We start from the raw sequence: 18,348 nt of genomic DNA on the forward strand, positions 1-18,348 counted from the left end.
TCGGCGGAAGGATTTTGCGGCAATAAAGGGTGCTGCGGCAACACTACGGTGCCCGCGAGAAGTCAAAAGTAGGCCCTTGGCGGTTACGTAACAACGTCGTCCGTCGTTGAGCCAAAGGAGCGCTGGCATCAAAGTGCATAAGCTTTGAAAATCATTTTCTTTTGTTTCCTTTTTTAGGTGACGTAGAAGTCACGTCCTGTTGATTCGAAATTGTTTTCCTTTAGTGTTTAGGTTGCAGCCAAGTCCCGTTCCTGTTGATTGTTGAGACATTGTCATTTTGTGTTGTGTGCCCATGTTTATTTTGTCTAATGGCCACTCCAAAAGTTAAAAAAAATACTAAATAAGAAATGATGAAATAGAAGTTAATATTAAAGTGAACATTCATCCTTTTTTTGTGAAATACAAGTCACAAAGGAGGCCACTATTTATCCAATGTTTTTATTTCAGTTCATATGGAACATTCATTATCATTCAGAGTCAACATGTAACTTCTCTGTGCGGAATTTCACAGCGATATTTTCATCTTCATCCTCATCAGACGGTCCATCTTTGCTTTCGACACTTGATTGAAATCTCTGGACCAGGGCCAGGGGGTGTTCAAAGCTTGTTAGCGCAAGAGGAACTTTGCAAGACGAGTCAAGCTCCCGTTAACTTGCTTAGCCCTTTTTTGGACTCCATCGCCAGGTATGTCGACACGTCGACGGGAGTTCAAATGCAAATGCTCCCTCCCGATCCGTGCCGATGCTTACTGCAGACGGGCCAAATTTGTCACCCAAAGAAAAAGAAAGGGGGCCAAAATGAATAGACCGCCATCACAACAAAATAAAGAGGGAGTCGGGCGGAGAGCGACGCCCTCCTCAAATGAAGAGAAGGAGGCGAACGGTGGACAAAGTCCTCGGCCTCAAAGGAAAGCGGTGAGGCAGGGGTAGGCGGACGACGCCGGGTGGACGCACAGCAGAAAGAGCCTGACGGCCACGCAGTACAGCCTGTCCAGGAGCCCGGGGCCGTCGGGCGGCCGCCCCGCGTGCTCGGCCAGCACCGCCGCCCACAGGGCCGGCAGGTCGCCCACGTGGCTGTGCGAGGTCAGCATGCGCTCGTAGACGCAGGGGTGGTCGGGCGCCCGCCAGCCGCCGGAGAAATAGGGGTACGCCCGGGGCGAGATGCCGGCCGCCACCGCGCACACCCCGGCGAAGACGTCGTCCACGTAGAGCGAGACGTCCAGCGTCAGGCCGGCGCGGTAGATCTTCTCGGCCGCCTCGGCCGACAGCACGTAGCCCATGCCGGCCGTGTAGTCCGGGTACACGGCCCAGCGGTACACCTCCGGGGGCACGTAGTACTTGCTGTCCCGCCGGCGGATGGGCGGCGCCCCGCGGATGACGTGGCCCGCCCACAGCTCGCCGGCGGGGGCCCCCCGCAGGTAGGCGCCCAGGTTGGGCGTGTGCACGAAGACGTCGTCGTCGGCCAGCATCAGGAAGCGGGCGCCGGCGCAGCGGCGCCGCGCCCACTGCAGCTGCATCAGCAGCTTGAGGGTCAGGTTGCGGAAGGAGTCGGCAAAGTCCCGCTGGATCAGGTCGCCGTGGCGCCCGTCCTCGGCCCGCAGCGCCTCCTGCACCGCCTGGCAGTCGGGCGCGCCCAGGGCGAACAGCACCTTGACGGTGGCGCCCAGCGCCCGCGAGGCGGCGCTCTCGTCGCCCCAGGTGGCGCGGATGGCCCGCCGACGCTCGGCGTGGCGCGGCGCCGACTTGACGAAGAGCAGCAGGAAGACGTCGGCCCCGGCGCACTTGTCCGGGTGGTCCAGCAGGGGCCGGAAGCGGTCCAGGCGCGGGCCCCGCTCCGGCGGCACCCGCAGGCTCTCGGCCACGTCGCCGAAGCTGTTCACCAGCAGGCGGTACGAGTAGGACCTGGCGTGGTCGTGGCGCAGCAGTACCCACAGAAGCAGGCAGGTGCCCAGCAGCCACGCCCACTTGCGCTTCCCCCCCGGCAGGCGTGGCAGGCGCGGAAGGCGCGGAAGGCGTGACATCTGCTCGCGGGCCGGGCCTCACCTCAGCTTGATGCCGCCTCCCTCTTTACCTGCCGTAGGGAAGGAAGAAAGGAAAGAAGGTGTTGGAGTAATCATTATTATAAATGTGTTTGCAATGCTTATTTAGGAATATAAAGCCTTATTATATACATGCTTACTATATTAATCAATATATTTGCTTATTAGGAATAGTAATGCTCATCCTAAATGTGTAACAATATTAAACAATATATATATATATATATATATATATATGTGTTGATCGCTGTGCTTTTATGTTAGAGTTATTGGCATCTCTTACTAAAGTAAGAAGTGTGGTTCACATCAAGAGGACAGGGAATGGCCTTTGGCATGGAGAGATCTCACAACCAGTGCTCTTGGGAACCAAGGACTGTTTACGGCTTCGGAAGATGGCCTCACAACAAGCGCTCTTGGGAACCAAGGACTGTTTTGGGAAGATTCGACAAGACCTACAATTGTTTTGATAACTGTACACAATTGTTGTGAGACTCTACGAATGTTTAGACTTCTGTGGGGCATGGCGTTGAAATCTTATGAAGAAATTAGCGAAGCGGACTTCGAGTGGTTAGAATAATCTTGACCTGACGAGCGGGTGGATGTATTCTCTTCTTGCAAGAATTCAATGGAGATGTGACTACAGATGCCTTTTTTATTGAAAGCTGAATTTGGAAATACCTAAGGATAAACCTAATAGAAGGATTGGAGAAAACCAATGTTTTTGCCTCTGCCGACCGACACCGTCTGGGTTATCACCTAGACCAGGGGTGCCCAACGGCATGCGGTCCTGGAGGGCCCCGAACTAGTCTCATTTTCCGTACCTCCCTCCCCCGCTAGCACACCTGAACTGAATCCAATGATCAACTCCTCAGCTTGAGAACAATTCCGACGATTTGATTCGAGTGCGCTAGAGGTTGGAGGAGGGAGATACATATGTGGAAAACAGACGGGTTAGCGTTAGGGGCCTGTCGGGTAAATAGCGGGCGGGGGCGGGGCGGGGCGGTACGGGACCCACCGTCAATGCCAAAAGCCGACGCAGCAAACGAGGCCCAAAATGCCCTGAGCCCCGGAAAACGTCCCCGTCGGCCGACACAATGGCCGCCGCGGCGCACAATGGGCTGCCGGCCGCGGGGGGAATTGGGGGCGGAGCGACGGGCATCAAGCCTTTTCTTTTTTGGAGTGGCCTGCCTTTGAAAAAATATCAACGTCGTTTTTGCACACATTAGCGGAAAGGACTGCCTCTTTTTTTCCAATTTAAAGTAAAGATACGAATGGTTGTTTAAAACAGAATTGGATCATTTTAGATTGCCGCCACGTCTTTTTCAAAACACCAAGAGAGTATGTACTACATGGACGGCTATCTCTGTCCGTGGCAGCCAAAGGCGAGTCTTGAGAATTCCGATTTTTGGTCGGAGCAAAAGAAAAGCCTATTGGCGGGCTTGTTTCGCTTTTCGATTGGTTCGCCAAAAACGAATGAAGGATCAGTTGCTCTTACCTCATTTTTTTTCACGGCCACAAAACCTGAGCAGTCTAACGGACGGAGGCACTTGCGCAAAGATGGCCTGGGGAGGCAGGGGGTCACGATTCAAAAGTCAAAAAAAAGATGCTGTTGCCGGTTCCCCTCTTGCTCAATCACTGATACCTAATAGAAAGAGAGAAGAAATATGAAATGAGCTTAAAGTGAAACCAAACATGACTACTTTACAAGCCCAAGTTGAAAGGTTTAAACACATGACGAGACGAGATCCCTTAACCCAGCTGACCTGCCCCGACGAGACAAGACGAGATGAGACTTGTCAGCCGATAGATAGTCAAGTGTAGATGTCTTGACTGACGGTTTTCACTTGCTTTGATTAGATTGCGTTGGTTCATCAAAGCATCCCATCCATCGTGGTGAGAAAGACAGCACGAGTGTGTCGCTTGCTAAACTCTACAAAAGACTGACAAAACGCGTCAGCTGTTACTTTGAAGTTTCGCACCTTCACAATAAAAGTCAGCCACGTAATAGGAACATTGCAGTACTAAGTCCAAATATACATTTACGGAAATCGTATTCGTATCATCAAATATCGACAATAATCATTTGTTCACGTCACTCCTTTCAATCTTTTGGTGACATCCCCCCCCCCACCCCCACCCAATTAAGCAGAAAGTCCACCAAAGCACGCCTCCCTCCCAAACTCATTCTCGCTCTATTCTGCATTTTCTTTTTTTAAACGTGTTTTGGACCCCGTTTTCCAAGTTTTTTTTTTTCATTATATCTCTATCGACGTTGTGAGCGTTTTTCATGCTTTTCAAATCTAATTTCTCTCTACAAAGAAAAGAGAGCAAGTAGGTAATATCAAAATAGATTTTATTCTACACCTTGAGATCCGACCGCTATTGCAACAGTCAGACTGCAACCATGTGTGTAAGAAAGGAAACATGTGTGCATGTGTGTGTGTGTGTTCGGGGTCAGAGAAAGACAGAGAGAAAACAACAAAAGTGACATCACAAGAAAAAAAAAATATTACAAATACCTCTCATGTACATCTTGGGTGATACATTGACATTAGTCCAGATATTTTTCCTCTTTTTTTGTTGATTTTGGAGTACTTGACTGCAAATCAATGTCAATGACAAAAGTTTGAATGAACACAAAATGTCTTCTGCTTCTGCCTAAGATGCGCCCAATGACATTTCGGACGAGCAGATGCGGAGAAAACCATGTGGGCTGCTGCTGGGATGCTTTGCTCTGCTTTGCTCTGCTTTTGCAGCATTTCCACTCACTCGGTGCTTTCCTTTTAAATTGGGCTCACTTTAGGCCCCGCCTCCAATTGATCCCATTCACCTGTGGCTGGATGTAGGAGGGGCCAAAGAATTATTCCTTCGTTCAGCTTCACAAAGGCTTTATCCTCATTAGGGTCGCGGGGGGTGCTGGAGCCTATCACAATGGGGGGGGGGGGGACACCCTGAATCATCGCGGACAATCGTTCACACTTGCAGCCATATTTTTAGAGTGTCCGATCAGCCTAGCGTGCATGTCTTTGGAATGTGGGAGGAAACAAGAGTAGCCAGAGAAAAGCCACACAGGCCCGGGGAGAACATGCACACTTCACACAGATGGACAGCACCTGGATTTGAACCCAGGACCCCGGAGCCGTGAGGCCGGCGGCGGCGGCGGAAGAATTCTGCCCCTCAAATGATGCCAGGAAAAGACATTTGTTTTTGTCTTTCTTTTTGGAGGTGCTTCTTTTCTAGTTTGCTTGCAATTTGGATCAAAATAGCAACATAGATCAAAATATGTATCTTTCAAGTAGGCCTGGGCGATGAATTCCACTTTTTAATAGCCCCCAAAAATTTATTTGAAAGGTATTGCTGACCCATTACGAATCATTGATGAGGTCATTTTATGAAAAAGAGGCACTATTTGTGCCCCCTTTTCACAATTTGCATTTGGGGCCTGAGAAAAGATGACTTTGAACAAACTCATTTGGTTCCCTATTTATGAGACTTTGGTTCAACGTTTGTTTGGCCATTTGGGCTCGGGGTCGCACTGGTCGCCTGAATTGGTGGACAGCGGTCGACGTCCAATCCCCAGTCCACCAGTGGACATGTCGTATGTTCCACTGAAAAGCCACTGAAAAGTCCTAAAGCCCACTGACTTCCTGCTGATTTCAAATCACTTTTCATTTGGTGACAGTCACTTGTGGATTTTGGTTTACTTGTAGTCCATTTTGGTGCATGACCTTTTGGCTCACATAACAGGCAGGGTACATATTTGCGGGTGCCTTTCTGGCTTGGGTTTCTTTGTCCATAGCGGACGTCGGAATTCAAAATGCCCCCAATTGAAGAGCAAGTGAGGCAACCAAAAAAAGGAAAGCTAGATTTCAATTCCTTCCTTCCTTCTTCCCCCAGCCCTACTTGCAAGATAAGCACCTCCATGTTTGATGAGTGCTGCTGAGAAAGGAGTATTTTTTTTGATGGACAGATTGTAGGCATTGCTGTTTTTTTTTGTTTTTAGTTTTTTTTTAAAGAAGAATAGAAAAAAAAAAAAGCTCTCTGTCCTCCTAGCACGTTCTCTCCCCGGCACATGTTATAAAACTTTACAGTCAACTCTTGATTTGAAAACAATGTCCACGGGACACCAAATGCTGACCTGTGCAATATGCACACGCCAACGGAGAACAAAAGCAAAGCAAAACAAAACAAAAAACCTGTAGAATTCTGGTACAAAGGATTAAAAAGAAGATAAAGGAGGGCAATTCCGCCAAAAGTTTTGGTTTTCCCAGAACGCGGCGGTCCGTCCCAAAGCGCCGCCTTCCTCTCCAATGTCCCTCGCGCGTGCCCCAGAAAGCGCAAAGGCGCTCCGCGAGCGAGGGTTCGGGGCCGTGACGGCGTCTGTCCGGCGAGAGGGGGCGGGACTACAGCAGTGCGGCGGGCGGGCAGGCGGGCGGGCGGGCGGGCTTTTGGACAGGCAGGGACACTCAGTCATTTTGGCTATGTACACATTCGTTGTCGGTCCATGGCTCCCCCGTGCGGCTGTCATTTCCTCAGGTCTAATACGCAAACCTGTGGATGGGAGGAGAGCGTTAAAAAAATATAAAAAATACATCTTTTTTTTTTTTTTTTTTAAAGTCGCAACTGTCACACTACCTTTGACGCCACCATGCGCATTTTGGCCAGCAGGCCGACTTACCACGTGGCGGTATATTAAAGTAAGATGAGCCATGCTTAGCGCAAGCGTGGTGGATACAATGGGCGCCAAAGGCAGCCAAAGAGAATTTTGGAGAGCTACTCACAGATCCGTCGGACGCGCTGGCTCCCACTTTATCTCCGCTGGCGTTCCAGCACACCTCGAAGATCCCTCCCGTCCCTCTGTAGCTGTGGACTAAAGCACCGGTCTGAAAAGGAGAGTGGGGCGAGCTACGCGTTAGCCGGCCGCTCGGCTTGCTCGCGTATAAGGGCGCGCCGAGATGAGAGAAAAGCGGGCGGAGCGGACCTGAGTGTTCCAGATGTGGACGCACTTGTCGAAGGAGCCGCTGGCCAAGTGTCTGCCGTCGGGACTGAAGGCCACGCTGTAGACGGGCTCCTGGTGGCGGGTCAGCGTGTGGATGCACACGCCACGTTCCACGTCCCACAAACGCACCGTCGAGTCAAACGATGCGCTGTCGGCCAGAGAAAGGCACGAAGAATGAATTTGGAAGGAAAAAAACGCCAGGAGTTCATGATAAAGCCACATTGATTCCAAACGGATTGGATGTCTAGCGTCGTCAACGGCACGGAAAAATCAGCGTGGAGAGGACGGCCGACGTACCTGGCCAGCATGAGGTTGGCGTTGGGGTTGTTGGTCCCGGGTCCGGTCGGGCTCCACTTGATAGTGTAAATTTCCTTACTGTGGGCTTGAAGGTCGTGAACGCACATGTCCTGTTTCATGCTCCATATCTACGACCAAGAAGAGGGCGAGGCCAGTTAGGGGCAACGGCGGCCGTCTCCGGCGCGCGTCCGGCACGCGGACCGACCTTTAGGGTCATGTCGTCGGAACAGGAAGCCAGCAAGCTGCCGGTGGGGTCCCACTTGATGGCGTTGACCTCGTTCTACAGCGGGTGGGGAGAGACGGAGGACTCAGCGAGAGGTCCGGCCGACGGGCGCTCCCTCCCCCCCGTAGCGTGGCGTGGCACCCCTGCCGTGGCCACTCACCGTGTGTCCCTGGAAGGTCTTGACGAGTCGGTCCTGACCCAGTTTACATACGTGAATGCACATGTCCGTGCTGCACGAGGCGAACGTGTTGTTGCTCTGCCAGTCCACGTCCAGAGCCGGCGCTGAGGGCCAAAAAGCAAGAGCGGGCGGGACTTGAAAAATCCCATTTGCTTTGGAGATAACCATTTGCCAGATGGCCAGTTCAATCTGGGAGGAACTTACTGCAGACGGAGGGCTTTGCTCAAGATCAATCCAACTTACCAGAGTGGAAAGGAAACTGCTGCTTGGCCTCGCCGGTGTGGGCGTCCCAGATAATGGTAGTCTACAAGAACACAGACAGACCATCTTTCACAACCAAAAACTCAAATGTCCTCCGGACCGCCGAGCTCGGAGCGAGTTACCCACCCGGTCGACGCCGGCGCTGAGGATAAAGTTTCCTTTCTTGTTCCACTTGAGTGCAAATATGGGACCTTTGTGTTGACCCAAAGTACTGGCCAGGTTACCTGCAAGGAGATGGGGCGCTAGAGTCGGAAGCAGACCGCCAGCCGGCCCATCGGAGGGACGACCGGGCTTTTACCGTCTTTTGTCCATATTCTAGCAAAGCCGTCGTAGGAGCCCGTGGCCAGGAGAGTGCCCTCGCTCTGAGAGACAAAAAAAAGAGAATAAGGCTTGGGCGTCAATGGCAACATTGGTGAACTATGGTGGTGCAAAAAATATTGAAAACATTTTGGTCCACTCACGTTCCAGTCCAGCGAGGTGACGTCTTTGTTGCTGGGTACGTCCTGGCCTCCTTCTCGTATGCAGTGGCGGAGAACCAGCTGGGTGGAGCCGCCGGAGCCGTTCTCGCTCAAATTCCAGATCCGAGCCGTCGAGTCCCCCGAGCTGTGGGCGCCACACGGTCGGTCCCGTTCATTGAGCGTTGTTGGCTTGGACCCCCTCAAAAGAGCCCTCGGGGGATACGGGGCACCCACCCGGACGCCAGCAAGTCGTTGACCGGATTCCAGGCGCAGATGAAGACCTCCGATTCGTGACCTCTGAGGACCATGGCTTTGCTCTGCGGTATTTCCACGTCCCGATCCACCTCCATCATCTCCGAGTGGTGATCTGTACCAGAGCGCATTGGGGAAGTCCTTGGAGTCGACCGCCGACATCCAGAGAGGACGCTTTGGCTCCGGGAGGGAGCTTACTGGCTAAGGCGTGGGATCCGTTTTCTTCCCCGTTGGCCGCCCCCTCTCCGTTCTTGGCGCCCCCTTGTGGCCCGGCGGGGGCGGCGCCGGCGGAGGCGGCTCCGCTACCGCTACCCGTGGCCGCCGCCACCGCGGCCGCCTGCTGTTGCTGCTGCTGCTGTTGGGCCAACTTGTCCCTGTAGGCCTGCTGCCGGGTTTGCACCACGTCGGGCATGACGGCGTCGATCAGAGACAAGGACTCGATGGGGCGCCCGTCAAATAGTGTCCCATCCTGTGCAAAAAAAAGGGGAGGAATGCGGCACAAGACGGGCGAAAGGAATGCCGGGCGAAAGGAGCGGCGGGCGACGAGGACTGACTTCGTTGATGCTGACTTCGGCCTCCACGTACTGCAGGCCCTTCTGGATGATGGAGATGAGGGCGGCGGGGGGCACCAGGGCTCCGTTGATGTTGGACTGGCTGATGTGGCTCTCTATGCCAAAAGTGAACGCCGAGTGCGAGAAGCCTGGACCACAAACAAGTTTTCTTTACGGCTTGCTTGCGGCTTTTTTCACCGACAAATGGATTATTTCTATTGACTGGAAATATTGTCATCTCAGGTCTTGAATTTCCCTTTAGGAGGGACGGACGGACGGACGGACGGACCTACCTGACTCCTGCAGGTATCTGTAAACCAGGAAATTAACCTCATCACTGCTTATGCTCATTTTGAGTCCTGGTCATTAAACCATTGGGTCAGCACACTATAGGAGCCTGGCGGGAGAAAAAAAAAACAAATAAACAAACCATTGGCCACCCAACGCACCGTAGCGTCCGGAAAAATTCACACGCACGTCGCCAAAAAAGTCAACACGGGCTGAAAATTTGAGCGGGCGGGTGGAAAAGTCCCGTTCATTCGGACCAAACGGATTGGGCGTCTGTCAAACGGTTTATTGAGTGGCGGCCGGCCGGCCCATGGCTTTTGCCCTCTAGCCTTGTCAATGGCAGTGAAGCAGTCACCACAAAAATGGTTGCCCAAAGCTGGACCAAATGATTCATTCCTCTGTCAGGAAAGTGTTTGCGTATGAGGCTTAGAAGGAGTTTTGTCTCTGAATGGGATTTGTCAAGGCGATAACTCCAAAACGATGCTCGAGATGGGCTAAATAATGCAGACCACAAACATTGTCTATTTTGTCCACCGCCTGTACAGTAATCCCTCGAATATCGCACGTAATATAGACCAGACATGGCCACGAAGGTCGAAAAATCTGACTGTATACCCATCCGTCCAGTTTTCTCCCATCGATACGGTCGGAAAGGACAAACGTGATCAAGTGAGTGGCGTGAAAGGAGCGCGAGGAAGCTAAGCTTCCCCTCTTTACAATCGCTGACATGTTTCCACTACAAACAATGCAGATGACACCAGGCTAGGGTTACATTTCAGACCTGAAATCCCACTACATCCACTGGAAGCGATGCGGAATGCACGCAAAATAGATCAGGAAGTCAACCAATATCAACAGGGAGATCTTTTTTAAAACTTCCGATCGATCCCATTTTTTTTGTGGCCAAGTCACAATTATTTCGAGAGCCTCTAACCACAATTAGAATAAATTAGCCAACGAGGGGAAACCAAAGATAAGACCAGCAGGTGTTTTGCCGAAAATATGAGAATGCAGAGAATCCGATTTCAAAATATGGGCCACATTATGACGGCTTTCATGCAAAACATCTCACCCATGTGCTCAGAATATTTTCAAGCGTGCATCATGGCGTTGTTGTCCTCAACAAGCACGTTGGAGCCCTGAGAGACGCACACACAAAAAAAGCATCGTCAGTCAACAAACATTTGTGCCATCGGTGAAAAATATGACACTTGACGGCAAAGTCGGCCGCCTAAACTGCGGGCTGGTCACGTCACCTGCGTTTACTCTCCAGTTCCAGTCAGTGAGAAGCGTGGAGGCACTTGACTGTCGAATACCATCCACGCACGCCGTGCGGGAGAGGAGAAACTGTTTGGGAGAAAATAATGTCAACATGTACATTCATTTCCACACTTATTTACATTGATTGGCTGTCCAATGTTTCCTCCTTTTGAAGGAGTCTGAAACTAGTAGGCGTCCCGTCCCATTTGCACGAATGCCGCCGCCGCTGACGATATCCACGATAGGGTACAACTTTACACGTTGACGTGATAGCCGACCCCGATATAAACATTGCCGTGTCGTCGAGGTCAAAGTTAGGTGACGAGCCAGAGTGCGCCGTGATCTAAACTACAGTAGTATTTCTATGCTAGCCCATTTTCAAAGGGCTTCTGTGGGATTTGCGAACAACTTTTCCCATTGTGGCTGTCACGCGCCACCATTTTGGCCTCATATTCCCAAATTGAAATTGGAGGTGCGTGAACTGCGCCACCGTGGAAATATTTCAAGTTTGGTGGTAGGGAGGGTGGAGGGGGCATGGGGGCTTCCATCGCAATTCCGTTCGCCCCATCCGACCAAGACACGTGTATGCAAAAGCGTGTCAACACGCTTATCTGTCGGGCGGCGACGTCGAAATCAAGCAGGATGGCGTAGCATGGCGTGGCGTGGCGAGAACGCGTCGCCCACCCATCCCCCAACAAGCACGGCACAGTGGCGGTCAACGGACTCGAGAAAAATACGGCGTTGACCCACTGCCATGCACTTAGTCAACTTAGCTTCATTTCAAATTGTGGCTAATTGGAACTGCGCCCACATGAACAGTAACGTCAAGCGTACATTCACAAAGCCCCCTCCCCATAATAGTTGGACGCATGGCAACGGCGCTACGTTTAGCTCCTTTTTAAACGTGGAGCGAAATGATTGCGCATTTTGACATACAATCAAGCAGCTGGCCGCGCTTATTTTCTTTTTGTTCTCATCTCCAGCCATAAACGAGCGACGCCCCAGCCGACAATGCTTTTCTTATGGCGGTACACTCAATGCGCTTTCAAATGGCATTAATCTGATATCATCTGAGTGTTGCTGATGCTTCGTAGATGTACACTGCGCGCCCCCGGCACTGAAAACGTTACAAATTAGCTTCTTTCCAAGGGGGCCGAAATGATTACTGTACCGGGACGCGGCTGGGCTAGGTAGCTTCGAGCTAACCTAGCCTAGCCTGACTGCGCTAAAGCTGCTAACAAGCTGGCTAACCGCTAGCGTGCGGAGTGAGTGTCGCTATAATCTGGTACCTACTTGGGTTAAAAACCTTTTCAAACACGATGGTGTCCCCCGACAGCTCTCGTGTACAATTCAGAGCGTGTCATGTGTGTTATCGATTATCGTTTTGTTGTTGTTGCAAATGTGAATATCAATCGTTAGGGTTAAAATATTAAAGCTAAAGGCAGGCGGTAAGAAGCCTGCGCCGCTTTCAGACGTTCGGCCTGACCGCGCAGGCGAAAATGAGCTGGCCTCCGACTAGTACTCTTATTTTCATTCGGTCGACTCGACGCGCCTTTGCGGCTATCTCACAAACGAGTCCCAACGCCACATCAATCAATGAGCAGGCGTTCGAGCGCGAGCCTGCGGTAGCCCCAAAAAGCGCCACATCGCCGACTAACCTATTTTTCGAGCGGCGAAAAGCGTCAAACACCCGGGGTGTGCTCGTCGTCTCTTGTCTTGCGGACAAACTCCGGTTTCGTTCGACGCCTTGGCGTTAAAACGGGGTCACGTATCCTTGGCCGAGCCGGGGGACGAGAGGAAAAGGTAAAATAGCGAGGCCCTGGAAGTTTGTCCCAGAGCCAAGTAGCAGTCATAACAACAGAGTGCGCGCCCATCCCCCACTTCCACAGCTCATTTGTGCATGTGCGGTCACCACTAGCGAGGATTAATGACACCCCCCCCCCCCCCTCCATCCCTTCACATCCTCGCGCCCCCCACCCCATCTTTCTTCAGCCATTCAGAATGGGAAAGTCAACAACAACAACCTTACATCATCATTGCAATATCTGTGCAACAACAGATTTTATTTCTCTCAATACATAATTAAGACAATTCATCCAAAGGGCTTTCGCAGCTAGACTAGAGATGGGACGACATATCGAAATGGTCGTATATCGCGATCAATTGCATCCCTAAAAGCTTCTTTGTAAAACGTGCCACAGTTTAAAAACGAAGGAGCTCACGGTTTGCAATCAAAATTTCACATTTGAATTCATCTATGTTAACTCAAGAGCTGCCATTGACTGCTCTAGACGTCCAATTCATTTTCACTGATGGGGGATACCCATCAGGAATGGCTACTTTGGGGTTCTGCCCACCCCTGCTTACGTCATTTGGTGTTACATATATCTATTTCTTTTATTGAAAGGATTCATTTTCATTTGAAGGCGCTGCTCGTATTTGTTGGCAGTCAAAGAGTTTAAAATCTCACGTAAGAGCCCCAATATGACAAACGGTGATCCATTTTTTTTGTCTCAGGCTAAAATGGGATCTCGGACGGCCTCTGCTGGCAGACATTGGAAATCAAATCCCGTCTGCCAGGAGAGGCCCCCCGAGGCCAACATCGGATCACAATTGGAGATACTATTGGGGCTCTCGCGTAATAGTTTCATCCTTTTATACAGACTACTACTTTTAGTGTGTAAGGTGGAAATAAATTCATCAGTCCAAAACGAACACCTACACTCACGCATGAGCACGCGCATCCAACCGTACGCTTGCCAATGAGGGCCCAGGGAAAATAAAAACTGCCAAAACGAGGTCAAAGTATCAAAAAGAAAAACGGGAATCACCCAGGGAAGGTGACAAGATGGCTACACTCAGTAGAAATGGACAAGGGCTGCAACAAGCATTCATTCCTCTTCTACGTGGGGGTCACGGGGGTGCTGGAACTGCCACCGCAGCTGACGGCCACCCGCCTTTATCGCACGCCGGCCGTGTCCGTTTCAAGGACTCAAACGGGAGAACACCTGACAGCGAAGCCATAATCGCGGCAAGGACGAGGCAAAAAATACACACCGAAACATTCCGCATCAAAGAGCGCTTGGGCAGCCCGGCCCGCGGCGCCAAAGTAGGCCGTAAACGGCCCCCGGACACAATCGCCTTCTCCCATGGCGTCCGCCAAAAGTCGTTTACGCCGGAGTGGCGTCGGAGCGCGCCCGTTTTTCGGGAGCCGGACGCCCGCCCGCCTCTGTGCCGTGGGGGAAAGAACACAAAGAAAAATAAACACCTGCTTTCCGCTCCTTCCAGATTTGGCGCCGGTACGAGATACGTACGGCTATTGCGCACTGAGGTCGGCCGACAGGTGCGTCGGGAAGAAGATATGCGCTCCCGACAGTGAGAACGGCGGGCCTCCGATGTGAAAAATGTCACGCGGATGGCCACAAAAATGAGAGGGGGTGGATACGAAGCTGGTGAAATGAGCGACACGAGGCCGAAAGAGCGGATGTCGCTGTCTAATCTGTCTGTCTCTGTCCCGATTTCCAATCCGCCTCCACGCCCCCGGTGTTTCCCGGCCAAAGCAATAGAAAAAGGCAGTGAGTCATCATTTAGTGTTGAATGGTGGATGGCCATGAATGTTGACTGATAAATAGCTCCAGTTGTTTTCTCCTTGGGGGCGCCAGGTCAAACTCTCAGAGCACGCCAGCCCTTTCCCGTCAATCAGCCGCAAGAATGACAGGAGCCATTCCTTGAAGGCACCTGCCTGCCGCCACAGTTAGTCCGGCCCACCACAAATCCCGGCGCGCCAAACTGCCGGCGGCGTGGTAAGCGCAACCCACTCCGGGCACTCGGGAAAACTGGCGACACACGGTGTGAGTGTGACAGTTTGAGGTGGTGGGAATTGGACGCGGGGACGCTTTTCCGCCAGATGTTGTGGCGTTCGCTTCGAAACCTTGGCCCCCGATGCAGCTGGTAATGTAAAGGACTCGCCGTCGCCGTCGGCACGTTTTTCGACGACACTCCCAAATGGCGAGAACGCACGCTTGTGCGTGACCGCATCAAATATGATGGGATATGTGTGGATCTACTTGGGAAATCAATTGGCTCCACAAGTGGTTTTGTCAACCGAGTGGCAGCTGAGTACACATACGATGGACACATGTTCCGACTTTACCCGCAGAGAACAAAAGGAGCCGGGAGGGCCGGGCCAGGCCCAATGACTTGCTGTTGACAGCCGTCCGAGTTCCAGCGGGTAGGTTTTTCGTCGCCACGCCCTTCGTCCGTCATCCGCTCCGCACTTTTGGTCCTTCTCCACCTCGGAAACCGTGTCACTTTTGGCTCCGTGAACGAGAGTTGACGTGCCCCGCCATGGGCCGGCCGGCCCGTAGTCGGCTGGGATAGGCTCCAGCCAACCAACGATGAGTGCTTGGGAAAACCAATGAGAGCAAACATGTACAGAAGGTCGGTCCGTCGGGCGCGGGAAGACGGCGCCGGCCGGACCCTCTTGTCTTTTCCCTTCCAGGGCTTTCCGGCGATCTCCCGGTTCCACTGCGGCGAGCAAGAGAAGAGCGGGCTCCTCCGGAAAGATGTTCCTGGTGGCCGGGGCCAAAAACGCCGCGTCGGTGCGTGGGAACGAAAGGAGGTGAGCCGAGGAGACGTTCGGTGCCGGGCGCCGGCGACTCATCCATCCTCCGCCGTGGCGTGACGTGGCGCTCAGGTGGATTTATCAGAAAGTCCGCGGGGTGGATTTACTGGACAAGAAGAAGACGGTGACGGCTCTCAAGCCCGGCGAAGATCGAGCCCTTCTCCTGGGCCTGGGGATGATCGTCTCCTCGGTCATGATGTACTTTGTGCTGGGGACCACCGTACTGCGTTCTTACGCAGAAAGGTAAGGGGCCCGAGGGCGGAGCCACGCACCGAGACGGACGGATACGCCGCGGGCCGAGGCGCGTCGCGTCTACCGCCGGCTCACGCTGTCCCGGACAGCGCGTGGACGGAGGAAGGCGTGTGCGTGGTGCTAAACGCCACGGTGATCGCCGACGTCAACTGCTCCTACGACTGCGGCTCCGACTGCCGGCGAGCGTCCAAATACCCGTGCCTGCAGGTCTACGTCAGCGTCAACCAGACGGGCCGCGTCTGCCGCCTGTCCCGGGACGAGGAGACGCGGGACGCCAGCTCGGAAGTGAGTCTTTGGCCACACCGCTCGGGGGCGGCCCGGGCCGGGGCTTAAGGCCATGCGCTTCTCCGGGGCCTCGCTGGGTTGGGTTTTTTGTTCTAGCACAGAGTTGAAGCAAAGGGGGTTGGGCTGAGACCACAAGCACCTGACTGCAATCCACTGATTGCACTCGTAGGACACTAGTATTGTGGAAAGCTTTGCTCTGTCCAGGTTGAAACCAAAGCACCCCCGCACTCACGGTGGCCCTTATTTTAATTTGCCCAGCCCTGTTAAATAAATACTTAGTCTTATGGGATGCTATGTTTTCCTTCATATGTCCAATACTTCAATTTCTTTGAGGCGCTCGCTCGCTCTTCAATGGTCAAAAGTTTGCGCTTTGATGGCTCACATTTGAAATAGGTCCAAAAAAGGCAGCTTTTTGTTTTGCAAGCCCCCCAGCACAGACATAGCTGACAAAATTGAATCAACGGGGTTTGGGCCGCTGTGGGTGAGGAGGGGGGAGCTTTTCCTTCCAGCCATCCAGCCAACACCGACCGAGCTGACTGACAAACTTGAAGCAGCGGGGGTTGGGCTGTGTGAAGCACCTGACTGCAATCCACTGATTGCACTCGTAGGACACTAGTATTGTGGAAAGCTTTGCTCTTTCGAGGCTGAAACCAAGGCACTCACTTTTACCCTTTTTTTAATTTGCCCAGCCCTATTAAATAAATACCTAGTCTTATGGGATGCTATATTTTCCTTAATATGTCCAATACTTCAATTTCTTTGAGGCGCTCACTCGCTCATCAATGGTCAAAAGTTTGCGCTTTGATGGATCACATTTGAAATAGGTCCAAAAAATGCAGCTTTTTGTTTTGCAAGCCCCCCCCCAGCACAGACATAGCTGACAAAATGGAATCAACGGGGTTTGGCCGCTGTGGGTGAGGAGGGGGGAGCTTTTGGTTCAAGACATCCACCACCGACTGACCAAGCTGACTGACAAAGTTGAAGCAGCGGGGGTTGGGCAAGAGAAGCCGCTGACAGCAATCCACTGATTGCACTTGCAGGACACTAGTATTGTGGAAAGATTTGCTCTGTTGAGGTTGATACCAAAGCACTCACTTTTGGCCCTTTTTTGTTTGCCCAGCCCTGTTAAATAAATACTTAGTCTTATGGGATGCTATGTGTTCCTTCATATGTCCAATACTTCAATTTCTTTGAGGCGCTCGCTCATCAATGGTCAAAAGTTTGCGCTTTGATGGCCCACGTTTGAAATAGGTCCAAAAAAAGTCTTGAACTGGCTTTGACAGTTTACACCAGGCAACTTTTCATTTTCGAAGCCACCCGGCACGACATAGCTGACAAAATTGAATCAACGGGGGTTGGGCCGCTGTGGGTGAGGAGGGGGGAGCTTTTGGTTCAAGACATCCACCACCGACCGACCGAGCTGACTGACAAAGTTGAACCAGCGGGGGTTGGGCAAGAGAAGCACCTGACAGCAATCCACTGATTGCACTTGCAGGACACCAAATTGGTGTCTTGTTTATGGTTTGGAACGAAAGCCATAGCCAAGGTCAACGGCCCTTTGTGGAATAGTTATTTATTTTGCCACCCACCCCCGGCCCGCAGGCTGACCCGGCGACTCCGTCTTGTCGCCGCAGTGTTTTTACGTGCCCAAGTGCCAGAAGGACAGCGGGCAGGCCCGCGGCCTGATCGCCGCCATCTCCCAGCGTCTGCAGGCCCGGCGGCGGGTGCCCTGCTTCTACGACCCCGGCGAGCGGCGGGACGCGGTTCTCCTGACGCGCCTCTACGACCGGGACGTGGTCTTCCGCTGGCTGATGTGGCCCTCGTGCCTGTTCCTGGGAGGGGCCCTGATCATCGTGCTGGTCAAGCTCACGCAGTACCTCTCCAGATTGTGCGAAGAGATCGGCAAACTCAAGCGCTGACGCCGGCGGAGGTCCGAGCACCGCCGCCGCCGCCAACGCCGACTTTTCCAATGACCGCTTAGGGAAAACCAGACATATATCCCATTTGGAACGCGTCGCCCGCCACTATTTCTGTGACCGACGCAAACAGGACTGCCTGACGTCATGTTCCTACTTTCCACATGTGTTTTGATTAAAAAAAATAAAAAATGGCCGCATAATCTGTAGAAAATCCCTTTTTTTGTATGCTGCCTTCTAATTAATGCCCGCCCAAAAGCACGTCACATCTTAGTGGATGCCTACGTCAAGTGAAAATACAAACATTTGTGTCTGAAATGTGGACGATGAAGACTTGGGTCTCTGCCGTCGACGGCGCCAGACGTCCAATCCATTTGAAGTGGGAGACCTTCGGAGGGATCGGACGTCTACTTGGGATAAACTCATGGACGGGAGGATGGCCGCAACAGAACTCATTGGATTTTTT

At 52.4% G+C, this 18,348-nt stretch overlaps 3 protein-coding genes and 1 long non-coding RNA gene across 5 annotated transcripts; 1 reads left to right on the forward strand and 3 right to left on the reverse strand.

Moving 5' to 3' along the window:
• Positions 1–419: 419 nt before the first annotated feature.
• LOC144085734 (lactosylceramide 1,3-N-acetyl-beta-D-glucosaminyltransferase A-like) lies at positions 420–4,706 on the reverse strand. The gene is made up of 4 exons (XM_077615323.1): positions 4,558–4,706; positions 3,802–3,978; positions 3,534–3,680; positions 420–2,070 (listed from the first exon to the last, which is right to left on the reverse strand). Exon 4 carries the CDS (start codon positions 2,018–2,020, stop codon positions 902–904), a length of 1,119 nt encoding a protein of 372 aa, XP_077471449.1. The 5' UTR covers positions 2,021–2,070; positions 3,534–3,680; positions 3,802–3,978; positions 4,558–4,706; the 3' UTR covers positions 420–901.
• Positions 4,375–12,687, reverse strand: LOC144085733 (F-box-like/WD repeat-containing protein TBL1XR1). 2 transcript variants are annotated; one of them, XM_077615322.1, is made up of 17 exons: positions 12,464–12,687; positions 10,802–10,892; positions 10,618–10,684; positions 9,551–9,654; positions 9,261–9,406; positions 8,905–9,175; positions 8,689–8,821; positions 8,458–8,599; positions 8,295–8,358; positions 8,123–8,220; positions 7,979–8,039; positions 7,718–7,839; positions 7,540–7,614; positions 7,335–7,462; positions 7,020–7,185; positions 6,820–6,921; positions 4,375–6,589 (listed from the first exon to the last, which is right to left on the reverse strand). In XM_077615322.1, the coding sequence occupies exons 4-17, from the start codon at positions 9,606–9,608 to the stop codon at positions 6,563–6,565; spliced, it is 1,593 nt and encodes a 530-aa protein (XP_077471448.1). In that variant the 5' UTR covers positions 9,609–9,654; positions 10,618–10,684; positions 10,802–10,892; positions 12,464–12,687; the 3' UTR covers positions 4,375–6,562. The 2 variants fall into 2 exon arrangements, with proteins under 2 accessions (XP_077471448.1, XP_077471447.1); XM_077615321.1 differs by lacking the exon at positions 12,464–12,687 and adding an exon at positions 12,099–12,289 and having other exon boundaries at positions 5,988–6,589.
• Positions 12,688–12,851: 164 nt separating this feature from the next.
• On the reverse strand, positions 12,852–15,039 carry LOC144085919 (uncharacterized). The gene is made up of 2 exons (XR_013304293.1): positions 14,120–15,039; positions 12,852–14,034 (listed from the first exon to the last, which is right to left on the reverse strand). It is a non-coding gene; the product is annotated as an uncharacterized LOC144085919 (long non-coding RNA).
• A 271-nt stretch (positions 15,040–15,310) lies between these two features.
• On the forward strand, positions 15,311–18,019 carry LOC144085918 (calcium-activated potassium channel subunit beta-2-like). The gene is made up of 4 exons (XM_077615606.1): positions 15,311–15,426; positions 15,502–15,672; positions 15,771–15,966; positions 17,601–18,019. Exons 1-4 carry the CDS (start codon positions 15,371–15,373, stop codon positions 17,883–17,885), a joined length of 708 nt encoding a protein of 235 aa, XP_077471732.1. The 5' UTR covers positions 15,311–15,370; the 3' UTR covers positions 17,886–18,019.
• Positions 18,020–18,348: the final 329 nt, after the last annotated feature.

This window comes from Stigmatopora argus, chromosome 12 (assembly GCF_051989625.1).
Source record: "Stigmatopora argus isolate UIUO_Sarg chromosome 12, RoL_Sarg_1.0, whole genome shotgun sequence".
NCBI classification, from domain to species: Eukaryota; Metazoa; Chordata; class Actinopteri; order Syngnathiformes; family Syngnathidae; genus Stigmatopora; species Stigmatopora argus.

Bases quoted from the DNA above. Each gene is read 5' to 3' on its own strand.
- LOC144085918 (XM_077615606.1), top strand. From the start codon at position 15,371: ATGTTCCTGGTGGCCGGGGCCAAAAACGCCGCGTCGGTGCGTGGGAAC. The intron at 15,673-15,770 runs GTAAGGGGCCCG...TGTCCCGGACAG, and splicing joins CTGCGTTCTTACGCAGAAAG to CGCGTGGACGGAGGAAGGCG. The intron at 15,967-17,600 runs GTGAGTCTTTGG...TTGTCGCCGCAG, and splicing joins CGCGGGACGCCAGCTCGGAA to TGTTTTTACGTGCCCAAGTG.
- LOC144085734 (XM_077615323.1), bottom strand. From the start codon at position 2,020: ATGTCACGCCTTCCGCGCCTTCCGCGCCTGCCACGCCTGCCGGGGGGG.
- LOC144085733 (XM_077615322.1), bottom strand. From the start codon at position 9,608: ATGAGCATAAGCAGTGATGAGGTTAATTTCCTGGTTTACAGATACCTG. The intron at 9,407-9,550 runs GTAGGTCCGTCC...TTTGTGGTCCAG, and splicing joins CAGATACCTGCAGGAGTCAG to GCTTCTCGCACTCGGCGTTC. The intron at 7,186-7,334 runs GTACGTCGGCCG...TCTGGCCGACAG, and splicing joins GCCAACCTCATGCTGGCCAG to CGCATCGTTTGACTCGACGG.